This window comes from Colletotrichum navitas (assembly GCF_030913465.1).
Source record: "Colletotrichum navitas strain CBS 125086 chromosome Unknown LY79scaffold_34, whole genome shotgun sequence".
Classification (NCBI taxonomy): domain Eukaryota; kingdom Fungi; phylum Ascomycota; class Sordariomycetes; order Glomerellales; family Glomerellaceae; genus Colletotrichum; species Colletotrichum navitas.
Genome location: NW_026850580.1, coordinates 247,981 through 269,283, shown reverse-complemented (window position 1 = coordinate 269,283; position 21,303 = coordinate 247,981). Strand labels below are relative to the sequence as shown.

Here is a 21,303-nt window from a genome sequence, read left to right as displayed (position 1 = left end):
CTTGGGGAAAGACAAGGCCAACCAGGTCAGGGGCAAGGTATAGACAGAATGGGGGCGCCTTACCTCACTTAAGGTGCTTTTGAGGGGGGTAACAGGGGTGAGCTTTGGCTCCTGGCCCATGCTCTTTCAAGCAGTGTAGTACGAATACAGTGTGCACCCGCCCAGGTACGACGGCGTCTCCGTTGCCTTGAGCCGACGGGTGGGTCATGGCATATCTGTTAACATCCCCCGAGATCGAGTGGGCGGAACCCGAACAGATCTGCTGTAGGCGGCCATCATTCCTAACAGCAGTCATCGCTCCAAGAATAGTCTAGTCGTAAACTCACTTACCCAAGTACTTAGTCGTACGAGTTACATCAATTTGGCAACCAACTCTCGTTTGAGCACGGGTATCCATCTCTATTGGCTAAGCTTCAACCAAAGTCGCCAACTCTATCTTCGTTACCCAACTCTAATCGAGCTTCAATGCGAGCACTCTTTCGCGGGCCCATGCTTGCAAGTATCGTGTCACGGTCATCACCACATCCTTTTAAAAATCCTTATTTAAGGACCATGCCATGTTGCTTTTTGTTGATATCTGCACCGTTTACTCCAACAGCCCTGCAGCGATTGTCTCTCCGCCACTTCTTAGCACCACCCGCTGCCCCGCCTCCAACGGCACCTTGGACTCCAACTTGACCACGACCCGCGCAACCTTGCCAGGCTGCACGATCTTAGGGTTCTTCTTCACCGTCGCCCCCGTCAGCTTGTCCAGCACAGCTGGAATCGCCCCCACTCTGCCCGCCGCATGCAACCGGCCGCGATGAACGTCCACAGGCATCGGCATCAAGTGGTCAAAAGCCAGCACCTTCATCGTCAGGGTGTCGCTCGTCTCGATAGGCGCCGCCTTGGTGCTGATGATGTCGCCCACGCGCACATGGATCGGGTCGATGCCGTACAGGCCAATGTTGACGTTCTGTCCTGCCACAGCCCAGTCCTGTACCTCGCCATCCACTTCGATTGATCGTATTGACGCTGCCTCTCCGCTCGGCTGAACAATCAACGATTCGCCATTCTGTACCGTGCCCGACTCTATCCGACCAGCCACAGTGAGTTGGCTCTGTTGTGTCCTGTAGATTTCCGAAACCGACATCCGGAAAGGCTTTTCGAGCGCCCTCGTCATCGGATCAGAATCTTCCAGAGCCTCAATCAATGTTGGCCCTTTGTACCATGAAAGACCTTCATCATCCGGCCGCTGCACTAGGTTGGCACCACTCAGTCCGGATATGGGCACAAAGGTGACGTTCTGAAGCTGAAACCCGTTGCCCTTCATGAACCCGGTGACTTGCTCCGCGATCTCATCGAATCGATCTTTTGACCAGCCAACCATGTCAAGCTTATTGACAGCAACAATGACTCTTTGCACGCCCAGACTTCTCAGCAGAAGAGCATGCTCTCTGGTCTGCCCTTTCAAGCCCCTCTCGAAGGCTCCCGTATTAGCGTCGATGACGAGGATCGCAAAATCTGCCTGGCTGGCTCCTGCAATCATGTTGGGTACGAAGTCTCTGTGGCCCGGGGCGTCGAGGATAGTAAATCGTGTCTTATCCGTTTCGAACTGATTCGTAGCGATGTCAATGGTCACACCCCGCTCACGCTCTTCTTCTCGCTGATCCATCACCCATGCAAGGGCAAATGACGACTTTCCAATCTTCTCGCCCTGTCGTCGGTAGCGATCGATGAGGTGCTGTTCAATATATTTCAACTCCAACAACAGCCTGCCCATCAGGGTACTTTTTCCGGCATCGACGTGGCCTTATGGGTGTCAGTATACCGGTCGAAGGTATCCAAGTATGCCACATACCGACTACCACGAAGCTGGCGCTTCTCTTGTTCTCGCTCTTTTCGAACTCCTTGAGAACATCCAGCTTCTTGTTTTTCGGTGCCGCCGAATCGTCGAGTTGAAGCTGCTTCATCTCTCCAGTAGGTGTCTGGGAACCTGTCGGTTTGGTGACGACTTTCTTGGTGGCGCTCTTGGCAGCAGCAGCGTCGAACTTGGTGCCCGCTGGGAGGTATTAGAGTCAGCGTCTTACTGGGTCGTCGCAAAACGCGAACCTTTCGCCTGAGCAGCGAGTACGATGTCATCAGGGCTCGGCTGGGAAAAAGCACTAGGGACAAAGGTGGAAGAGTCCATGTACGGCAGAGTATAGGTTGGGGTGGCGGCGGCAGCATTATGAGCAGGTCCAAAAAGTGTCTGAGCGAAGGCAGATGGTCTTATTGATGACACCACGAGACGGTCATCCTCAGCCTCCTCCCCACCTCCAGCAGACGAAGTACGGGACTGGCCAAGGTCCATGCCGACCGGGTTTGGGGCAGCTTTGTCTTGTTGCGGTTGCGAGACAGGCGTTGAAGTTCGAGATCCCGAGGTAGAGCCTTCCGCCAGCTTCTGTCGTTTGGAAAGAATGCTCGAACCAGATCTCTGAGTTTCCTTTGAGGTCTCGTCAAGGGCCAAAGTCGACATTCTCTTCTCCGCTCGATCAACTTGATCGTCTGGCCTTTTCGCGTCCGCCGTCTTCTTCTTCCGCGCTGCAGCCAATGCCTGCAGTTTGGAAAGCTTAGGACCTTCGCCGCCACCAAGCAGGCCACCTGGGAGAGGACGGGGTGGAACAAAGACAGCCGTTCGGTTGCTGGGCACGTTGATCCAAGATATTCCATGAAAAAAGGAAGACGGGGATAGAGAGGCCACCCTCCGAATGGGATACTCTGAAGTCGATGTCGTGTCGTAATCCGCAATCTCACCATTGATGCCCCCAAGACCAAAACCATCTGCCGAACACTCAATTTCTGCTCCTGCCGCTGCCTGACATGAAACATGAGTAACATGCGTATAGAAATGTAACTTACCATCCTTGGCCTTCTTGGGCTCCTGTTTTGGGGCTGGCGGTGGTGCAATAAACTTCTTCTGCAAGTAAGACACCGTCTTATCGATATCGTAGTAATAGTACCACAGCGCATCCTGGATTTGCTGCACAGTCACTTTGTCGCCGTCAGGACCGAGTGCGCTTTGCACTGTTGCGGTCCCTACGTTCATAGCTTCGCGATCCTCGGGGCTTAGCTGATCGGCCTCGTTCTCCTCAAAGTCGTCCTCGCCTTCATACTCGTCAAGAGCCTCCTCATAGTCAAGGTTGCGGACTGCCTGGTGGCGCGACATTTTGAGTACGGTAGGACTCTCCTGAGACTGGCGCGACTGGGAAAGTGGCGAGAGTTTGGGGATGTCGTGAACAGAAATTCTCGGAATCGGAAGGAATCAGAATCGTTATTGCATTCCGTACCAGATCGGGGTTTTCTATCGGGTGAGTGATGCACTGAAAGTTGTGACTCGGACTTCTTTGCTGTGGTAGTTGGAAACTTGTAAATGACGGCACCTGCACTGGTCATGGAGTGGGATGTGGGGCGCTTTGGTCATGGAGGGGCAACCACGTCGAATGGCGGGGTATTGCTTGGTGCTGTCCAGGCCTTTCTCCGATACATTTGGCGGTGAGCTCCCGGATTATCTGCCCCCCGGGCACCGAAGCTTCTGGTGGCCCAGAATGGTAGGCACCACCAATTATTCAGAAATTTTGGTCCACCACGACCCGGTCCTGGGAGCTCAACCCCCCTCAACGCACGATACCTCCATTCCCCCCTCGGCGTCACTCCCAGTTGAATCGCACTACCATCCCGAACTCCCAGTAAAGTGCGAATACCTTCAACATGGCTATGAGTATGTGGAATTCCTCCTGGTTTGTGTTGCACGCCGCTAACAATAGGCATAGACCTTGATATGGCCAATGGTAAGCGCCACGATGACTAGGAGCTCCGCAATGGAAATGCTAATGAGATATGCTTCAGCGGCCGTCATGAAGGATGAGCAGGGCCGCCCCTTCATCGTCGTCAGAGAGTAGGTTCTACCCATACTACCTGCGGCCCAATAAAGGGGCTTATGCTGATTGCACACAGCCAAGGAAAGAAGAAGAGACAATATGGCAACGAAGCCGTCAAGAACCACATCCTCGCCGCCCGGACGGTCGCGAACATCGTCAAGACCTCTCTCGGCCCCCGCGGTCTCGACAAGATCCTCATTTCCCCCGACGGAGACATCACAGTGACAAACGACGGTGCCACAATCCTGCAACAGATGGAGATCTCCAACCACGTCGCCAAGCTGTTGGTAGAGCTGTCCAAGTCGCAAGATGATGAGATCGGCGACGGTACCACTGGCGTCGTTGTTCTCGCCGGAGCTCTCCTGGAGCAGGCGGCGGAGCTGATCGATAAGGGTATTCACCCCATTCGCATCGCGGACGGATATGATCAGGCTTGTGATATTGCCGTGTCAGAGCTCGATAAGATCTCAGACGTAATCGAGTTCAGCAAACAAGACACAGGAAACCTGTTGAAGGTGGCACGGACAAGTTTGGGTAGCAAGATCGTCTCCAAGGCACACGACCAGTTCTCTCAGATCGCAGTAGACGCCGTCCTGTCGGTGGCCGATCTCGAGCGGAGGGACGTCGACTTCGAGCTGATCAAGGTCGACGGCAAGGTTGGAGGATCTTTGGAGGATACTATGCTCGTCAAGGGTGTCATTATCGACAAGGACTTCTCGCATCCGCAGATGCCCTCGGAGGTCAAGGATGCCAAGATCGCCATCCTGACCTGTGCCTTTGAGCCCCCCAAGCCCAAGACCAAGCACAAGCTTGACATCACCAGCGTCGAAGAGTTCAAGAAGCTGCAGAACTACGAGCGCGAGAAGTTTATCGAAATGATCCAGCAAATCAAGGACTCTGGCGCCAACCTCGCTCTTTGCCAGTGGGGTTTCGACGACGAGGCAAACCACCTTCTGCTCCAGAACAACCTCCCCGCCGTGCGGTGGGTTGGAGGTCCCGAAATCGAGTTGGTAGCCATCGCGACAAACGGCCGTATCGTGCCTCGCTTCGAGGATCTCAAGCCCGAGAAGCTCGGAACTGCAGGTATCGTCAGAGAAATGACCTTTGGTACCACAAGAGAGAAGATGCTGGTTATCGAAGAGTGCGCCAACACCCGCGCGGTGACCGTCTTTGTCCGCGGTAGCAACAAGATGGTAAGTTGTGGACTTGTTTTTTTAAACAAAAGGATGTGTTTACTGACTCCGTGATAGATCATCGACGAGGCCAAGCGCTCGCTTCACGATGCCCTTTGCGTCGTCCGCAACCTGGTCAAGGACAACCGTGTCGTCTACGGTGGCGGTGCTGCCGAGATCGCCTGCTCTCTGGCGGTCGAGGACGCCGCTGTCAAGACCCCCGGTCTCGAGCAGTACGCCATGCGCGCGTTCGCTGAGGCTCTCGACGCCATCCCGATGGCATTGGCTGAGAACAGCGGTCTAAACCCTATCGCAACGCTGGCCGAGGTGAAGAGCCAGCAGGTCAAGGTAGGCCCTGACGCTCGCGGCAAGCTCGGTGTGGACTGCATGGCCCGCGGGAGCAACGACATGAAGGATGCGTTCGTCATCGACCCCCTTATCAGCAAGAAGCAGCAACTCCAGCTCGCGACGCAATTATGCAGAATGGTGCTCAAGGTCAATAACGTCATTGTTTCCGGGTCTGGCGAGGAGGACTTTTAAAAGTAAAACGGTAAATAGGTTCTAGATGGGTCTATGGTGTTTGGGATTATACCAAGCTGTGTACTATGCAAATAGAGAGGCCCCAACCAATGTCGAGACCACCAAGTCCGTCCTCCTTCCCCCCTCCGTTCCCCCGACTGATGCGTGCACCCCGTTTTCTTCATTGCATCCAGCCACGCTCGGGACTGTACTTGAGGTAGGGCTCCATCTCGCGGTAGAGGGTCTCCCTCAACTCGGCTTGCTGCTCCGGCGTTGGACGAGTGTTTTCGCCCTGGCGACGCTCCCAACTCTCCTGCGTTTCCTTCAGGGACGCGTTGGGGTCCTGGCCGGTGGGGTCCGCGAATTCGTACGACCTGTACTCGGTGTTTTCCCAGCCAGTTGCTGTGTGCTCGGTCAGTAACCAGTTTCACTCACACCACCTGGGAGGACACCTTCCGATTGCACCTGATGCCATGCCATGAGATGAAGAGAAAGACGAAACAAAAACGTACCTTTCTTGGCACCAATGCCGGACCAATCGTCGGTCAAAAAATGCAGGATGCCGCCGTGCGTGACGACCACGACGTGGTCGTCGCCCTGCACATCCCCCACTAGCTCCCTGAGCGCCCGCCTCGCGTCGGCCGACCGCTTCTCTAGCTTCTCCAGCGTCGGTTCCCACCGGGAAGCGGGGCCCGTCTTGTCGGTCCAGTTCTCGGGGACCCTGCTGAAGTCGACGCGGCCGGCGAACTCGTCCTGGATGTCGGCGACCGCGGACCCCGTGTCGCACGGCGCGTCGGAGACCTCCTGCACCTCGGGCAGGGCGAGGACGTTGAGGGACCTGCCAACAGGGGCGGCGGCGTCGGAGGCGAAGCCCAGGAGGCAGGTGTGCAGCGTCCGGCGGAGGGGGCTGGCGACGAGGTGGGTGAGGCGGGCGTGGTAGGGGAAGGCGGCGCGGAGGGCGGCGCACTGTTGCTTGCCCAGGTCCGTGAGGAGGGGGTCTCGGATTGCCTCGTTCTCGAGCGAGAGGTTGTGGAAGCCCTGTGCGTGACGGACGAGGTGGATTTGGACGGGCATCTTTGCTAATGTGGCGTGGGATGAGATGAGGGGTGAGTGCGTTGGTGTTCTATGAGTCTATGGTGATCTGCGATGAGATGAGACAGAAATGAGAGAGTGACTGAGCGCCGCACGATGCTGCGAATTGCTTTTTTTCTGAAAGGGCGTATGCCGTCTAACGATATATTCACGATGAAACACGGAGGCACGAGGTTGAAGTTTTTGCGTCTCTTGGGGGTTCACGATCCAGTTATAAGCAACTCCAGTTGTCGTCGGTATAGGAAGCAGAAAGTAGCTACGTAATGGACTACCGCGTCGATCGGGAAAATTTCTTGTCTGGGATGGGTGGGCTTCGACTGGGCCTTTGGAAGATAACAAAAAGCCCAAAAGGATGCACGCCGCGACGGGAGAAGGACACTAGAGAGATGGGAATGGATCCACGTGGGCTGCTGCGGCGCCCTCGCGTTTCTGGTTTCAAGCTCTGCAGGCTAGCAAAGGCAAAGTACCTCCCTGGTAGTATGTGTCCTCCGGCGCCGAGTACCGGCGAAAAGTGGGGATTCGGAAGACTGGCGCCGGCGGTGGTTGGCCGGCGTAGTTTCGGGTTGCTAAACTAGGGTTTCCCCCCTCTTTCCAGGTGCATTCAAGGGGAGCCAATGGTTGAAGAAGTAGGTTGGCGTCGTTACAGCTGACGGAATTTCCGATAATGGTTATGCCGAAAGAGGCTGGACCACGGTCTGTGTGACTCAGCGAACGGGCAATACAGCAGAGGGGGGGGGGGGGGGGCGACCAGTCCTGAGATGACTGGTCCAGCAAATCTCCTGGTACTGGAATCAATTTTGACAATATATCAGAGTCAGGTAAGGAATGTCTAGAAGAAGTTTTATGGTCGGCTGCTCACTGTTGCGCCGAATTCCAAAGGCACCATGAAAATAGAAGCAAGACGCGTCTGGTAAGGTTCGATGAGGGGCTACCTGGGTGAGGATTCGCCCAAGTTTCTTCACCTTTCATTAATGCCATTTGTGATGATTCAGCTAGGTTAATGCGACGGCCCATAGATGCTTCTCCTAGACCAGTGACTCTTACTGAAACAGAATCGGAGACAATTATTGCCGTAGCCGACTTTGGCCTGCCTGGAAACGTAGCTATGATAGATCATTGGGTTTCTCAAACATTGTAATATAGGCGATGATGATGATAACTGAGAGATGATATCCCATTGTTCATTACAGGTAGTGAAACTCTCGCCGCTGCTGGCTGCCCGTCTTCTACTCAAGAAACACCAGACCGAGTATCGAGAAGGCAAACTACAAGGGCGCTCACCCTCATAGCTCGTACAAGAAGGGTACTTGTATCGATAGAGCCAAGCCTCCCGCCTGCAAAGCCTCCCCATTATGTGACGTAGAAGCCGTCACTCAAAGCTGAGTGTCAAGGACCGGATTTGGCAGTAAAGTGCATTGCGACAAGACACAGAAGTAGACGCGCAATGGGCTGCTGATGATGAACAAGCGCCCGAATTGCCGTACCCCACAAAGCTGCTTCCTGGCGATTCAAAGCCTTCGTCTGGACATGGACATGTGGGCTCTGCAGTCTGTCCGCCGTCACAGTTGACAAAGAGAGTGTTGATTATACCTGGATACACACAACAGACAGAAATGTCTTGAGGGTTGCCTTACTCCCTGGGGCCTTGTGACATGTCTAAGTCCGGCAAGGACGGTTAGCACAGACAATTGGTCTTGACTCCTGCTCCCGTCCCTTTTTAGTTCATTATTCACTACACTCATGTCATCCTTGGCGTCTATATTCAGGTTTCACGAGGGTGGGTACAATACATCGCAAGATCGGAAAAGATATCTTTTCAAAAGAATATTAGTCTTTGTTCAGTCTGCCAGTACCAGTCCAGATTTAGGGTACTGAATCATTGTCCCAGCAAGAACGCCGTACAAGGGATGCATATCGTCCAAAAAAAAAAAAAAAAAAAAAACCACTTTGCAGCTCATTTTCAAGTCCGAATATGCTTGTGTTCGGCTCCCCTTGAGACCATGAAACGCCAAGAACCAATATTGTAGACCTGCATGCCTACAAGCCACCATGTTCTCCTTCAAAGATCAATTAGACTCTCCTCCACTGCCGGCTGCTTCGGCGCGTTCTGTGGCGCAGACGGGAACGACTCCTGGGTATATCCGTTATTGTTATTGTTGTACTGGCCTTGCCATTGCTGTTGAGGAGGTGCAGATTGCTGTGGGACCGATGGTTGCCAGTAGCTCTGCTGCTGTGGCGGGACTTGTTGCTGCGCAGGCTGAGCAGCTGCTTGAACAGGTGTCGCCTGCTGAGACATGGACTGTCGGTACTGCATCGACTGTTGAAGATTTGGGTAGGGAGACGGGTTGGGATCTACAGCGGGTGGGGCAGAGGGGGGCGCGCTGGGTTGTTGAGGGTTGAAGTAATAAGAAGCGTTAGGATCAGCAGATGGAGTTCCAGCAGGCTGGCCAGGGTGGCTCTGATGGCCTGGTTGTGGTGGCTCACTAGGAGCATACGGCTGCTGCGGTGTATACTGTCCGTCGGGGGCGGAACCAGCTCCGCCCCTCCAGCTATCTGTCTGCTGGGGCTCCTGAGGAGGGTAAGAACCTGTAGGTGGACCAACCATGGAGGCGCGCTTGTCATAAGTCGCGTACTGGGGTTGAGGCGTGTGTTGCGGGTGTTGATGGTATTCTTGGGGTGGTGGTACGTGGCCGTAGTTCACTTGTTGTGAGCCGGTATAGAAGTTCTCGGCAGGGCCAGTACTGTTTGGCGCGCTCGCATGCAGAGAAGGGTATGCACCAGAGGGCCCGCGAGGAGCAGGAAGGTTATAGCCCCCAACAGTGTGTTGGCTGTATGCCTTTGACAGGCGCTCCTCCAGCATTCTGTCATAGTAGCGAACCACGGTCGAGAGCTTGGCATGAAGGTCAAGAAGCGTGTCTGGGCAAATGTTAGCAGCGGCTTGTGACAAGGTTTGAATGATACACACCATGTTTGCTCATGGTCTCGCCGTAAGTGCGAGCAAGCTTCGGCCGCAGTGTGCCGATGCTGTCGTAAAGCTCCTGAATCTGTGGCTCACGCAGGATGGTGCCGGGGGGTTGCGTCTGTAGGCGGTCGACGAGAGTTGCAAAAAGATTGATGTTCTCGGCCTCGACCGGAGTGAGTTCGTAGTCGTTCCTGGGCAAGGAGAACTGTTGTGTGGGATTGGGACCAGCACTCGAGGTCTGTTCCTTCAAGGCAGTTGCGTGCCTCTGCTTCTGCTCTTCCATATCAGCCAGCGAAGCGGCAATCGCAGCCTTGAGGTCATCGTCGTCCTCGTCTGCGCCATGGGATGCTACAGGCTCGGGTTTGCCGTTAACCTTTGGTCCTGAAGGGCCGTTGGCGGTGGGGGCGACGTATCCCTGAGAGTAGCCCTTCACCTCCTCCAAGCTCATAGCCAGAGCCTTCTTCAGGTCCTCGTCGAAGGCGTCGTCAACGCGAGCGTTGCGCGGCTGCATAACAGATGTACTTCGGGTCTTGTAAGGATAGGTGGGAGATCGGTCTTGCGGGAGGGGCGAGGGCGCACCTCCCTTGGAAGACTTATCGGTGAGCTTCGCGTAGCAGCCGTCATCGACACGAACAGGTTGCATGATGCCAAGATGCGGAAGGGGACAAGTCTTGGCCGAACATTGCTGATCGAAACAGTTGCCGCAGTTTCGGCAGTGGTGCTTTCGGTTCGTAAAGGTGAAGGGGGTTCGGCATCGCATGCAGACATCTGAATCAACCCACTCGGGGGGCTTTGAAGCCGGTCAGTTGGGGGAGGCGTAGAACGATTGGGACTGACGATGACCTACCGCACTGCTATCAATCATGCTGCTGGCGACGCTGACTCTGGGAGGAAACTGGTGGCCTTCTCTCTGCAACGTCTTGTAAACCTCCCCGATATAACCCAAATCGTGACGTCCTTCGGTGGCGACAGCCCAGGACTGTATCAGCTCGAGAATCTTCTGCTTTACTTCGTGATTGACGGCGGCGGGTCCGACGGCTTGGAGGAGTGAGGTGAGGTTGTCCATGAACTCTCTCGAGGCGATTTCAGCAAGGAAGTGGGAGCCTCCATTCTTAACACATGTATCGGTGAGCTGCGGCACGGGTTAGCTTGGCCAAGGAAGAGCAGGCAGCAAGGGTGGCTTACGTTCAAAGCGCTCAGCTGGGTGTTTGGGTTCTTGTTGCCGATGCGCCTCTTCAGGGAGCGCATGGCCTCCTTGGGCTGAACGGTTTTTGACCTGATGACATCAGAGATCTCGAGATTCAGGGCGATATCCTCCCTGTAGCCGTGTTAGAAAGGGTGTTGCAAGTGATGACAAGGAGTCGTACAAACTGCTGCTAGTTGCTTTCTCTATTTGCTCATCCAGGGCCGTGTTGGCCGAGCTGGACCACCAGCCCATCATCTTGGAAGGCTGGGTGCGTTGGGTTGGCGGGGAGCTAAACCGGAGGGGGCGGTTCTCCTCTAGAGGGTGGGCACTTGGTTATCTAGGTGGGCGGGTAATCGATCGCAATCGCAAGGTCGGTCGGTTGTCGTCTTGTGTCGTCAGAGTAGGAAATGGGGGTCCAAGAGGATTGCGCGTATGCATAGAGTGTGGATGAAGAGGCGACGGATGATGAAAGGTTGGGTTGCGTATCTGTCCAACGGGTTGTTTGCGCAGATGCAGCAGCCTCAGGGTAGGTGCGGCGTTGGCTGTGCGTAAGAGGTGGTACCTAGTACGGCGTCGGCTCAGGACGGACTAGGCTAGGCGTGGACAGCTTCGGGCGCGCGCGAGAGAGAAAGAGAGAGAGAGATAGGGTTACGTGGGCTGAGGACGAATGTGCAGGGGTTGTGTGGATCATAGTGGGTTTAAAGTCACTGCCTTGTATGATCGGTGTTTAGGTAGCCTGTACGGATAGGTAGTCAGTAGTTTACCTACCTACAGTACGGATACCTACTTAGTAGGTAAGTACCGGTATGACCTAGGTAGGTAATGACGGGGGGCTTAAGTGGATCACGTGTGGCGCATCTGCCCGCCAGGTGCCTCAGCCCAGCTCGGTTGCCCAAACTTAGGCACTTGTTGACAACTTGGGCTGAATCGAGATGCCTGCATAGGTAGGTACGTACCTTTCGGGATATCGGATATCGCAAAATGACTTTCCATAGTTGATTACTCAAGAAAGCCAGCACGTGTTCTTTCTGCAAAGCTCACACGATATATTTTGCTTTGGGCTAGCAAATTTAGCTGTGAGAGAACAAGGAACTTGAGGCTGTCGGAAATGGCCGTTTTACGATAGTGTCGAAATGCCTGCGGCGTTGCATGAGATCAAGATTATGGACCAGCCGGTGCAAGTACGGATATCTTTACCCACCTGCCTAGGTACCTACCGACGTGCCTACGTGCGTGTAGTACAGTCCTGTTTCGGCGAGTGCAGGAATAGACAGTCGGTAGCTGTGGGCCAAGGAGCACTGCCCCCAGAGAGCTGTTCTTACAGTGAGCATACAGGTATACCGTATACCTACCGGTAGTGAGGTGCCTGAGTAGGTACCTAACGTTCTGTCCCCCCAGCCAAGAAGTACGGGTCCTGTCGGATAAGATACCGACTCGCCCCCCCCCAAATACCGCCGCCGTTTTCTCTCCGCAATGTCTTGCTATTGTTGAAACTGTTAACGCTAGTGGACGAGGCTGTCCCTCCCTCCACCACGGGCCATCTGCTGCGTTGTACATCGTTGTCAAAGAAGGCCATTCTTCCCGTTTGCCCATTCTACACAGCGCCCTTTTCTCGACCCTCGACTCGGTTCAAAGGAAACATGAGCGTTCCAACCCGCCCTGCAGCACCGACATAACGAACTCGCTGCTCCCGACACCCTACAAGAGTAGCCGGTTCCCTTGTCTGCCACTCATGACGAACCCGCTGCCGACTGTCGCGTCCGCCTCCCGTCCTACGTACAGCGACGATTCCGAATATTCCATCTCCCCGATACCACCAGCCACAGCCCTCTTCTCCCGGAGCCGAGTCACCAAGCTCGCAACGACATGATCCAAGCTCTAACCCAAACTTCGACACGTCCTTTCTCCTCCACATGAGCTCCACGGCCTCCTCGGCCACCAGAACCGTCCTTGGTGGCGCTGGCGGCGGTCCGGCCTTATCCAACGGCTCCGGACTGCACTCCTTCGCCATGGACAGAGATGGACCTTCTGCCGGCCGTGGCGCTAGGCCTCCGCTGCCACATATAGATGACCTCACCTCTACTGTTCCCAACATCGACATGAACCTCCCCTTGCGCAAGATCCTCGAGATGGGCGACAACGCCATGCGACAAGCCGAGACCTTCCGCGACTTCGGTCGACCCGACATGGCCTTTAAGGAGTATATCAAGGCTTCCTTGATCGCAGTCAAATACGTACCTATGCACACAGAGTCTGTCTCCCTCAAGGGCGGCCGCGGCGACTTGAATCGCATATACACCGCTCTGATGAAGAAGATCGACTCCCAACATGGGAACTTTGAAAAGATCAAGGCCGACATCATCGCCGATAACCGTAGGACCGGCGTCAGGCCCGCTTCGTCAAGGCCGTCTTCCATCACTAATGGAGAAGTCACCCGGCCGCAGACGCCCCGGAGCCCGCCGGTAACGAGTCCCACCCGACCCGAGGCCGGTACTCAAATGAATTGGTCGCCGGCAGCCAAGGCAAAGCCCGCTGTCCAACCAAAGCCCGTGTCACTGCATGGAAACGCCTTGCGGTCTGGCACTGGAGCACCTGTTCTTCCCAAGAGCAAGGCCGCAGAGGACTTGGCAGCCCGCTTCGCCAACCTGCGAGGCCCTGTTGCGTTACCCGGCCAGGATCCACGCATACGAACGCATCCCATTGTGCCTCCCAGACCGGCAGGGCCTAGGGCGATGCCCGAGTCGCCCGAGAAACCGAGAGTGGGCCTAGTGACCAGGCTGCCGGATCTGCCCAAGATGCCAGATCCCATCTACAGCCCAGCTAGAGGGACCGTGTCCAATGAAGCGGCTTCACTACCATCAAGTACGCCACGAGGGTTATTCAGCAGGACCGGCTCTTCCGCTGCCATCAACACCATTCCTGCAAACAACAGTAACAACAAGTCTTCCGAATACTTCGTTTCCTCTCACTCGGCCTCCAATGCCGCGCCTATCGCTTCCAGGGCTTCCAGTATTACGATACCCGAAGGCGACTCCATTACGGCTGAAGACCTGCTAAATTACATAAAAAGGGGCTCGGCGGCCCTGCAAGTCTTGATCATTGACGTCCGAAGTCGGGATGACTTCGACGAGGGCCACATCCTATCCCAGGCCGTCATCTGCATTGAGCCCAGCATTCTGCTGCGTGAGAACATTTCATCGGAGCAAATAGCCGAGAGCATGGTTCTCTCGCCTCCCCAGGAGCACCATCACTTCGAAATGAGGGACTCCTTCGACCTCGTGGTTTTTCACGACCAGGACTCAGACTCCATACCCCGGTACATTTCACCTGACATGGATGCTGCCGCGTTGCTATCTTTGCAACGCGCCCTGACATACTTCAACTACGGAAAAGAGCTCAAGAACCCCCCCAAGCTGCTTCAGGGTGGTTTGGATGCTTGGACTGATTTGATGGGTAGGGGCGCCCTTGCGACCTCGCAGACCGCAGGCACCGCGCGAGCGCCTATGGCTCGTTCTCCTTTGAAGCCAACCATTTCAATCTCTAAGCCGACCCGGAAATACAAGGTCACACCGCTGAGGCCCGAAGAAGTCAAGCTCTGGGAGGAGACACTGCAGAATGCCGAGCTCGAGACTGCGCGGTCTCCCGGCTTCATGCACGTGCGCAGTACGGAGGAGTTCCTACGCAGGTTCCCTGCGGTATCGACCGAACAAGAATCCATGCAATCACCCATCAGCTCCGAGCAGCCGACGTACGGCTATCCTCAAAACCAGGTTGACCTCTACTCGGACCTGCCGTCACCACCCACTCGGCCTGCCCCGGCTGTCCCGCGTACAAGTTACAGCGGCCTGTCACAGACCCAGGATGACCATGAGGAACCTGGTGCTATTGCCTTCTCTGCACAGTCGCGGAACGCGAAGCAGGGCCCCTTGGCCCGGCCAGACTCTCCTTCGGTCACAAACGTTGGCAAGGACGGTCTGCGGATCACAGGCCTAAACAACCCAGGTGTATGGTGCTATGCAAACAGCTCTATACAAGCTCTTCGAATGTCCCCCGGGTTCGGAAAGGACTTGGCCACGTTTGAGTGGCAAAACATGTACAAGGTGCCAAAGAAGGCCGACGAGAAGACGGACCATCCTCAGTTGATGTCACGAATCTTGTCCAACTTGTTCCATTGGTTGGACTCTGGCAAGTTTGACGTCATGAAGGCGCAGACACTCATGGTCAGTCTTTCTTTCTCTTGGCATTTGCATGCAGTTGCTAAACATTTCCAGGACTACTCTCGATCAGTATGTGAGAAGAGCCGCCACAAGGATAAGGGCGATGAGTTTGGTGGCGGTCGCCAACAGGATGCTCATGAGTTCATCTCATGGCTCATGGCGTATCTTCATGACGAAACGAACGTACGACGCGACCGCAGCAGCCCTGAAACACCGGCGCCGTCAATGGGTGGCAAGTCAATGCTTCAGGGCGCTTACGAATGGTGGGCGCAGTATCAAAAGAAGAACGCGTCCATTGTCGATAAATACTGGCGTGGCATAGAACTTTCGACTGTCGTATGTGCACAGTGCAAGAACCGCACATACACCTGGGACACCTTTGACTTCCTATCGATACCTGTGAACCGGGAGACGCGTACACTCGAGGACTGCCTCAGAGCCCACCTCGAGCCTGAAAACATCTCCGACTACCAATGCGACAGTTGCAACACGAAGGGGCTCGGCAGGAAACAGGCTAGGCTGGCGCGAATGCCAGAACTATTTTGTCTGTGCTTGAAGCGGTTCACGGTTGACAACTACGGAACAGTGAAAAAGGATCTGAGCAGGGTCACCTGGGACTTCAACAGCTTCAACGCCGACCAGTTCTTTATCCCCGAAGAAGAGCGTACCGCGGGACCTGCACCGGACGACAAGTTTGAACTTCCATTTGACTATGAGTGTTACGCAGTCATTATCCACTCGGGCCCGAACATCAATTCTGGCCACTACTACACTTATGCCCGAGACACACACAACCCTGACCCCACCGCCTGGTATAAGATCAACGACTCCCAGGTGACCAGCATCAGGATCGACGGAACGGGGCGGTCCACAGATTATAGTGAAAAGGTCTTCAAAAATAGCGGCGAGGTCCCGTACATGGTTTTCTTCCGGCGAAAGGGTAGCCAATCGGCGAGGTGATGTACCGTTTGTGGTAGAAGTGGTTGTACACTGCAAAAGGTGGTTAGAGGTTATATGTACATGGCAGTCGCTGACGTTATGGACTGTCGAAAGAGAGTTGTCGATTTTATACATAGAGTGGGACGATGTGACGAGGGCGGGATTTCGCGAGGCATGATACGTCATGGAATGTATGGTTTTATTGCGGGTTATGTTTTCGAGCGCTTCCAAGCATGGCGTCTGGGGGGTTCCTGAGCCCCGTTATGCGTTGGGCTTACTTTGTTCATTTTGGTTTAGCTGGCTCTTCCATCTCTCTCTCTCTCTCTCTCTCTCTCTCTCTCTCTCTCTCTTTTTCGCGGAATGGATTCGCTACGAGGCCATGACAAGCATAGTACCATTCAATGAAGAGTTGTGTGTTCCGCACGTTGCTTGGACACGTGGTTATCGTATCTTTTGTGGGATCTTGACTGTGTCAGCCTGAAGCGAGCCGTCGGCTTCGAATGCGTTATGGGGGGACGAAGACATCTCGGGCTTAGAATCAGATGCTGACGTGTGTTTGGGGGTGTGTTGTGCAAGACGTCAGGCGGAGATTGTGAGCTATCTACTTGGATTATGTCTCCTGTGCGGCCTTTTCTCTCTCTTCCTGGTATCCCCCGTCCGTGTAAGCCACACCTCTACACAAAGAGAAAAGGTGAGCAAGCACCCCCCCACCCACGCAGATTCCAAGCTAAGCGGCAGGCGCAGCCGTTGTGGTTTCAGCGTCGGTCACTTGAGGCGCCCGCCCAGCTTGAGAATGACAGGATTTCATGCCTTCTTCCCTTAATACCGGCCCGCCGCCTATGTATGTCTCGGTGCTTTTCGATGCGGCCTTGGAGCTTCTAATCCATTGCACCAGCTCGATCCAACCTCCACCTTCACTAGCATCCCGCGACTCGACGCAAAACCTCACGGGTGGGACAAGCCCGGATAGTTTCGCCGGGGCGTTGACGAGGACTCGGAGGTATCGCGCATTATGTGGCTGCACACATTGCTGGAAGACGTTATACGACTCTTGACTCTTACCTAGAAACAGAAAATTCTCCGAACATCTATGGAGACTGGCAACCCCTGGCCCTGGTTCACCAGGCTATCGGCGGCACAGTCGTCCCCTGCATCCTTTCTCAAGTTTCCGCACCTCGTCTACCAAAGTTCTTTTGTCACCTTAGTGAGCTCGATGAAGCTATTCCCATTTGGATGCTGTGCCTCAAACCGCCCACTCATGTCAGCAATTGCTATCCAGCAACATCCGTATCAGCTCTTGGCGGTTTCCTGCACTGATATTATCCAGTCAATTAGGCTGCAGTCATCCTCGGTATCTTGTTCACTGAACCTATTACTTTGCTTTCTCATCATGCTTCCACTTCTTTCCCCCTCTTTTTCTTCTGCTCTATTTTGTTGTCACATGCGTCTATGAAGAGGAGCCACATCCACCGAACCCTCATCATAGGGAGCTGGGCGCCTCAAGGGCAACACATCTCAGACGTCGCTCCCCTCGGCAATGGCAGCAGACTTAGCGGCTTCTGCAACGTGAAAGGCCCAATTCGTATCGAATATCATGAAATCGAACTTCAAGATGGGGAAGCTTTCCGTTGCCGCCTTGTCGGCCCTTGTGCTTGTTCACAATGCCAGCGCCCTCGAACCCATCATCATGAAGGTATAACATCGGCACTAGCCAGCTCCGGACGGACTTTTTGGCTGTGCCGCAATTTCCAGAATCTCCAACGATCTTTTAGGGCACTAAATTCTTCTACACGAACGGAACCCAGTTCTTCATGAAAGGTATCGCCTATCAGCAGGACACCGCCGCCGCCGGTGGGGAGTCCGTCACGGGCGAGTATAAAGACCCCTTGGCCGACGAGGCGGCTTGCAGACGCGATATTCCAATTCTGGTCGAAGCTGGGACCAATACCATCCGTACCTACGCCATCGATCCCAAGAACGACCATAGCGCCTGTATGAAGATTCTCGATGACGCCGGTATCTATGTTGTGTCCGATTTGGGTGAGCCCAAATGATCTATTAACCGAGAAACCCCTCAATGGAATACTGAGCTATACGATCGCTACACTTCCGTAATCGATGCTCTTGCACAGTATGATAATACCATCGGCTTCTTTGCTGGTAACGAGGTCTCGAATGACAAGAGCAATACGGAAGCCTCTACCTTTGTGAAGGCCGCTGTCTGTGACATCAAGAAGCATATCAAAGAAAAGGGGTACCGCTGGATAGGTGTTGGCTACGCTGCCAACGATGACAAGGACATCTGCGCTAATTCTGCCTATTATTTCAACTGTGGCGACCAGGCTGCCGCTATAGATTTCTGGGGCTATAATATTTACTTGTGGTATGGCGAGAACACGCTTGTGGGCGCTGGCTTTGACAAGCAGATTGATTTTTTCAAGAATTACTCTGTTCCTGTTTTCTTTGCCGAGTATGAATGCAACAAGCCTGGCGGGGGTGATAATCGCATCTTCCAGGAAACGACTGCTCTGTACAAAAAGGAGATGACCGACGTCTTCTCCGGTGGCATCGTGTGTATGTTCCACCAGGAGACTAACGACTTCGGTATATCTCCTACTGCTTCTTAGTGTCCCTGAACCCTATACTGATGCGTTCCCAGGTCTTGTTGAAATCAAGGATGGCCAGGCAAGGGCGATGAAGAATTACTACGAGCTTGCATCTCGTGTCCTGGCTGCCAATCCCACTGCCATCCAGATGGATTCCTACGAACCAAGCAATCCCCCCGCCGAGTGCCCCAGTACCGCCTCTAACTGGGAGGTTCAGGGGGACACTCTGCCTCCTACTCCTGATAAGTATCTCTGCGAGTGCATGGTCAAGAGTCTCACATGCATTCCCAAGCCAAACATGGAGGCCGAGGCTATTGGCGATATTTTCGGCTTCGTCTGCGGCGCTTCGTCAGACTCCTGCGAAGGCATCAACACAGATCCCTACACCGGCGTCTACCGGGCCTTTTCTATGTGCTCTGATGAGCAGAAGCTCGCCTATGTTATGAACGACTACTACAAGGTTCAGAAGTCCGCCCGCGCTGCCTGCGACTACAACGGCCAGGGTGAAATAGTCAGCCCTTCCGCCGATGACACCTGCAAGAAGGCCCTCGCCTCTGTCACCGCCACCACCTCGGCCTCTTCCACCGCCAAACCCAGCTCGAGCTCTACTGGCAACGCTGCTGCTGGCAGCCCCTACCAGGCAGTTTTCAACCTCGGAGGGTTCGCCATCGGCGCGTACCTGATTGCCAGCGGCTGCGTTGGTGCTGCTATCATAGCCTTGTAAATACCCATCTGTACTGTAGCCAAACTCAAGAGGGGCAAAAAGGGGACCGGGTTGATGGTGGAGCACCTCATATGGGGAGCTCAGGCTTTCGATACAGGGAAGATGTAGCGCAGACCAAGTCTGCAGTTCAACAGCTACCTCCGCTCGTATCGAACCCATTTACATCTGTTTGTATCTGTAGTCATATACCGCCTGATAATTACCGTGTTCTTGTACTGCTGAGAGCAGAGGGGCCTTGCCGTCAGGACAGCGCGCCTCGTGAGTCGGCATGGGTGTGTATATCCACGAAGCCCATGGAGACTTGCACAGCTCCATGAGCTTCTTTGGTATAGGTCAATGTTCCTGCATATGACCTCGACCGAGCGAACTGCTTTCTCCTCTGATAAGTGAATTACCTCTTCACTGGTCATCTCATATAAAGCCAAGGTGCTCGCGGCTACAGCTCTTCAACTTTGGCAACCCGCCAGAAATAGCTTCATGTCCGAGTATGACCACAGAACAACGAAGGCGCCCCATCCCCGCCCCCCCCCCCCCTCCCTCCCGCGATGTCCGTTTCCCGCTTGTATGCGCCACAGCCACTTTTCTTGTAGTGGTGTAGCTTTCCACCCTGACCGACAGCCCTCGGTCTTTTAAGAAAGCCAACCAACTATGACATCAATGTTGGTTTGGATTGCCAGGCACATGGATTTGCTTCGATATAGCCTTGGTCAACTATGTTCAACAGTGTGCGGCAGCAATAGTGGTAGTGTTTGTTGTCAACATCAAGACTCCTCATCACAAGGTCAGCTGAACAAAGAAGAGCGAGAATGAGAAACGGCGTAATGTAATTTTGAAAAACTGGACACCTCGGCTCCGCCATGGCTAAATTGCCAAGTTGCCGGCCGCTGGATGAGAACTGAGAACACGCGGCCCGGCGACATCCTGGCCCGAACGATTTAACGGTCAACAAGTGTTCCATACTGCCATGGTTCCAAGACGCATCAATGAAGGAGGTGATATTCGGACACGGACCCATCCACGATACCGGTATTGCTATAACACAATCCGGAAAAGGTTGTGCACTGTGTACAAGACGCTTTGTAGCTCGTTTGGAAGCCGGCATCACAGATGGAAGTAATCATCAGGGGTCGTCGCCCTACATATCGATCGTTATCCAGAGAGGACGGAGGCGGACGCTTTCCCCGAGCTCGTCGCAACGGTTTTGTCTCGGGCGAGGCCCCCGGAGTTCTGGCTCTCGGTTGGTCTACGTGAGTGAAGCACCACGACCAGGGAAGAAGACCTGGACAGCGCCAACAGTCTCACTCTATGAACAGGAGGCATATCAACACAAATTAGCAGAACGTACGCAATTTCCCCGGGAAGACATACCGGGGAAGTGCAAATAAGTCAGGCCAGATGGGACAGCTTCCCCTCATGATATGATGTCTCTTTCTCGTCCAGTACCTACGTCAAGTAATGCTCGCGTTGCTCTGCATTCCCTCGCCGGATGCTCCCCGGAGTCTGTGTTTGGACCTCCGGCTATTCTGGTCTCAAATCCATACCGACGCCATACTGCTCAGAGAGTGTGTCTGTGGGGAGGTCTCTTCCCGCAGTGCTTACTATCAAGAAAGCGGATCGGCTTACTCAACACACCGCGTATTCTGATTCCATATCCAACAGGTTGCGTATCTCACAACCGAGGGATTTCCGGGCAGTATTACGTATAAGGATAAGCCACACAAGCGGCAATGTGGCCACTAAGTCGGTTGCTGAGATGAGTCTCGAACTAGTCAGGGTCGGAGTAGTACTCTATCCGGGAACGGCACCGTTAGTTAGCCTTGACGGATTTCACGCGATACTGTCAGGACGCTAATGAGCAATGCACCTCGGGCATACCCAAATAGCAAAAAGAAGAAAGAAAAAGGAGGAAGAAGAAGAAAAAAACACCCCCAAGGACCTTGGCGTCGACGCCCGAATACAAACACCCACACACACCCACACGATACTG

At 54.3% G+C, this 21,303-nt stretch overlaps 8 protein-coding genes across 8 annotated transcripts; 4 read left to right on the top strand and 4 right to left on the bottom strand.

Moving 5' to 3' along the window:
* Nucleotides 1–430: 430 nt before the first annotated feature.
* Nucleotides 431–3,423, bottom strand: LY79DRAFT_228960 (elongation factor Tu GTP binding domain-containing protein). The gene is made up of 3 exons (XM_060551660.1): nucleotides 2,092–3,423; nucleotides 1,841–2,041; nucleotides 431–1,791 (listed from the first exon to the last, which is right to left on the bottom strand). Exons 1-3 carry the CDS (start codon nucleotides 3,185–3,187, stop codon nucleotides 587–589), a joined length of 2,502 nt encoding a protein of 833 aa, XP_060413587.1. The 5' UTR covers nucleotides 3,188–3,423; the 3' UTR covers nucleotides 431–586.
* Nucleotides 3,424–3,484: 61 nt separating this feature from the next.
* On the top strand, nucleotides 3,485–5,808 carry LY79DRAFT_228858 (T-complex protein 1). Its single transcript, XM_060551659.1, has 5 exons — nucleotides 3,485–3,739; nucleotides 3,792–3,809; nucleotides 3,868–3,916; nucleotides 3,976–5,092; nucleotides 5,150–5,808. Exons 1-5 carry the CDS (start codon nucleotides 3,730–3,732, stop codon nucleotides 5,609–5,611), a joined length of 1,656 nt encoding a protein of 551 aa, XP_060413586.1. The 5' UTR covers nucleotides 3,485–3,729; the 3' UTR covers nucleotides 5,612–5,808.
* Nucleotides 5,772–6,664, bottom strand: LY79DRAFT_580255 (phosphoglycerate mutase; the record flags this gene model as incomplete). The annotated part of the gene is made up of 2 exons (XM_060560090.1): nucleotides 5,772–5,992; nucleotides 6,103–6,664. 2 exons carry the CDS (start codon nucleotides 6,662–6,664, stop codon nucleotides 5,772–5,774), a joined length of 783 nt encoding a protein of 260 aa, XP_060413585.1.
* Nucleotides 6,665–7,451: 787 nt separating this feature from the next.
* Nucleotides 7,452–8,055, bottom strand: LY79DRAFT_555798 (uncharacterized protein). Its single transcript, XM_060557955.1, has 2 exons — nucleotides 7,699–8,055; nucleotides 7,452–7,618 (listed from the first exon to the last, which is right to left on the bottom strand). The coding sequence occupies exons 1-2, from the start codon at nucleotides 8,031–8,033 to the stop codon at nucleotides 7,474–7,476; spliced, it is 480 nt and encodes a 159-aa protein (XP_060413584.1). The 5' UTR covers nucleotides 8,034–8,055; the 3' UTR covers nucleotides 7,452–7,473.
* Nucleotides 8,056–8,602: 547 nt separating this feature from the next.
* LY79DRAFT_555795 (VHS domain-containing protein) lies at nucleotides 8,603–11,388 on the bottom strand. The gene is made up of 5 exons (XM_060557954.1): nucleotides 11,012–11,388; nucleotides 10,830–10,962; nucleotides 10,492–10,776; nucleotides 9,648–10,434; nucleotides 8,603–9,598 (listed from the first exon to the last, which is right to left on the bottom strand). Exons 1-5 carry the CDS (start codon nucleotides 11,083–11,085, stop codon nucleotides 8,742–8,744), a joined length of 2,136 nt encoding a protein of 711 aa, XP_060413583.1. The 5' UTR covers nucleotides 11,086–11,388; the 3' UTR covers nucleotides 8,603–8,741.
* Nucleotides 11,389–12,298: 910 nt separating this feature from the next.
* LY79DRAFT_555794 (ubiquitin carboxyl-terminal hydrolase) lies at nucleotides 12,299–16,319 on the top strand. The gene is made up of 2 exons (XM_060557953.1): nucleotides 12,299–15,050; nucleotides 15,102–16,319. Exons 1-2 carry the CDS (start codon nucleotides 12,744–12,746, stop codon nucleotides 16,005–16,007), a joined length of 3,213 nt encoding a protein of 1,070 aa, XP_060413582.1. The 5' UTR covers nucleotides 12,299–12,743; the 3' UTR covers nucleotides 16,008–16,319.
* Nucleotides 16,320–17,598: 1,279 nt separating this feature from the next.
* LY79DRAFT_590715 (glycolipid anchored surface protein) lies at nucleotides 17,599–19,316 on the top strand (the record flags this gene model as incomplete). Its single annotated transcript, XM_060561189.1, has 5 exons — nucleotides 17,599–17,679; nucleotides 17,759–18,026; nucleotides 18,054–18,388; nucleotides 18,428–18,590; nucleotides 18,646–19,316. 5 exons carry the CDS (start codon nucleotides 17,599–17,601, stop codon nucleotides 19,314–19,316), a joined length of 1,518 nt encoding a protein of 505 aa, XP_060413581.1.
* Nucleotides 19,317–19,862: 546 nt separating this feature from the next.
* Nucleotides 19,863–21,296, top strand: LY79DRAFT_555788 (uncharacterized protein). The gene is made up of 2 exons (XM_060557952.1): nucleotides 19,863–20,619; nucleotides 20,764–21,296. Exons 1-2 carry the CDS (start codon nucleotides 20,300–20,302, stop codon nucleotides 21,020–21,022), a joined length of 579 nt encoding a protein of 192 aa, XP_060413580.1. The 5' UTR covers nucleotides 19,863–20,299; the 3' UTR covers nucleotides 21,023–21,296.
* Nucleotides 21,297–21,303: the final 7 nt, after the last annotated feature.

Coding starts and splice junctions, on each gene's coding strand:
- LY79DRAFT_228960 (XM_060551660.1), bottom strand. CDS start 3,187: ATGTCGCGCCACCAGGCAGTCCGCAACCTTGACTATGAGGAGGCTCTT. Junction 2,042..2,091: donor ACTCGCTGCTCAGGCGAAAG/GTTCGCGTTTTG, acceptor AATACCTCCCAG/CGGGCACCAAGTTCGACGCT. Junction 1,792..1,840: donor CGCCAGCTTCGTGGTAGTCG/GTATGTGGCATA, acceptor GACACCCATAAG/GCCACGTCGATGCCGGAAAA.
- LY79DRAFT_228858 (XM_060551659.1), top strand. Junction 3,917..3,975: donor CCCTTCATCGTCGTCAGAGA/GTAGGTTCTACC, acceptor GATTGCACACAG/CCAAGGAAAGAAGAAGAGAC. Junction 5,093..5,149: donor TCCGCGGTAGCAACAAGATG/GTAAGTTGTGGA, acceptor ACTCCGTGATAG/ATCATCGACGAGGCCAAGCG.
- LY79DRAFT_555798 (XM_060557955.1), bottom strand. CDS start 8,033: ATGGGGAGGCTTTGCAGGCGGGAGGCTTGGCTCTATCGATACAAGTAC. Junction 7,619..7,698: donor CACTGGTCTAGGAGAAGCAT/CTATGGGCCGTC, acceptor GCGAATCCTCAC/CCAGGTAGCCCCTCATCGAA.
- LY79DRAFT_555795 (XM_060557954.1), bottom strand. CDS start 11,085: ATGATGGGCTGGTGGTCCAGCTCGGCCAACACGGCCCTGGATGAGCAA. Junction 10,777..10,829: donor CCCAGCTGAGCGCTTTGAAC/GTAAGCCACCCT, acceptor CCCGTGCCGCAG/CTCACCGATACATGTGTTAA. Junction 9,599..9,647: donor CGAGACCATGAGCAAACATG/GTGTGTATCATT, acceptor ACATTTGCCCAG/ACACGCTTCTTGACCTTCAT.
- LY79DRAFT_555794 (XM_060557953.1), top strand. CDS start 12,744: ATGAGCTCCACGGCCTCCTCGGCCACCAGAACCGTCCTTGGTGGCGCT. Junction 15,051..15,101: donor TGAAGGCGCAGACACTCATG/GTCAGTCTTTCT, acceptor AAACATTTCCAG/GACTACTCTCGATCAGTATG.
- LY79DRAFT_555788 (XM_060557952.1), top strand. CDS start 20,300: ATGAAGGAGGTGATATTCGGACACGGACCCATCCACGATACCGGTATT. Junction 20,620..20,763: donor ACAGCGCCAACAGTCTCACT/CTATGAACAGGA, acceptor TCCAGTACCTAC/GTCAAGTAATGCTCGCGTTG.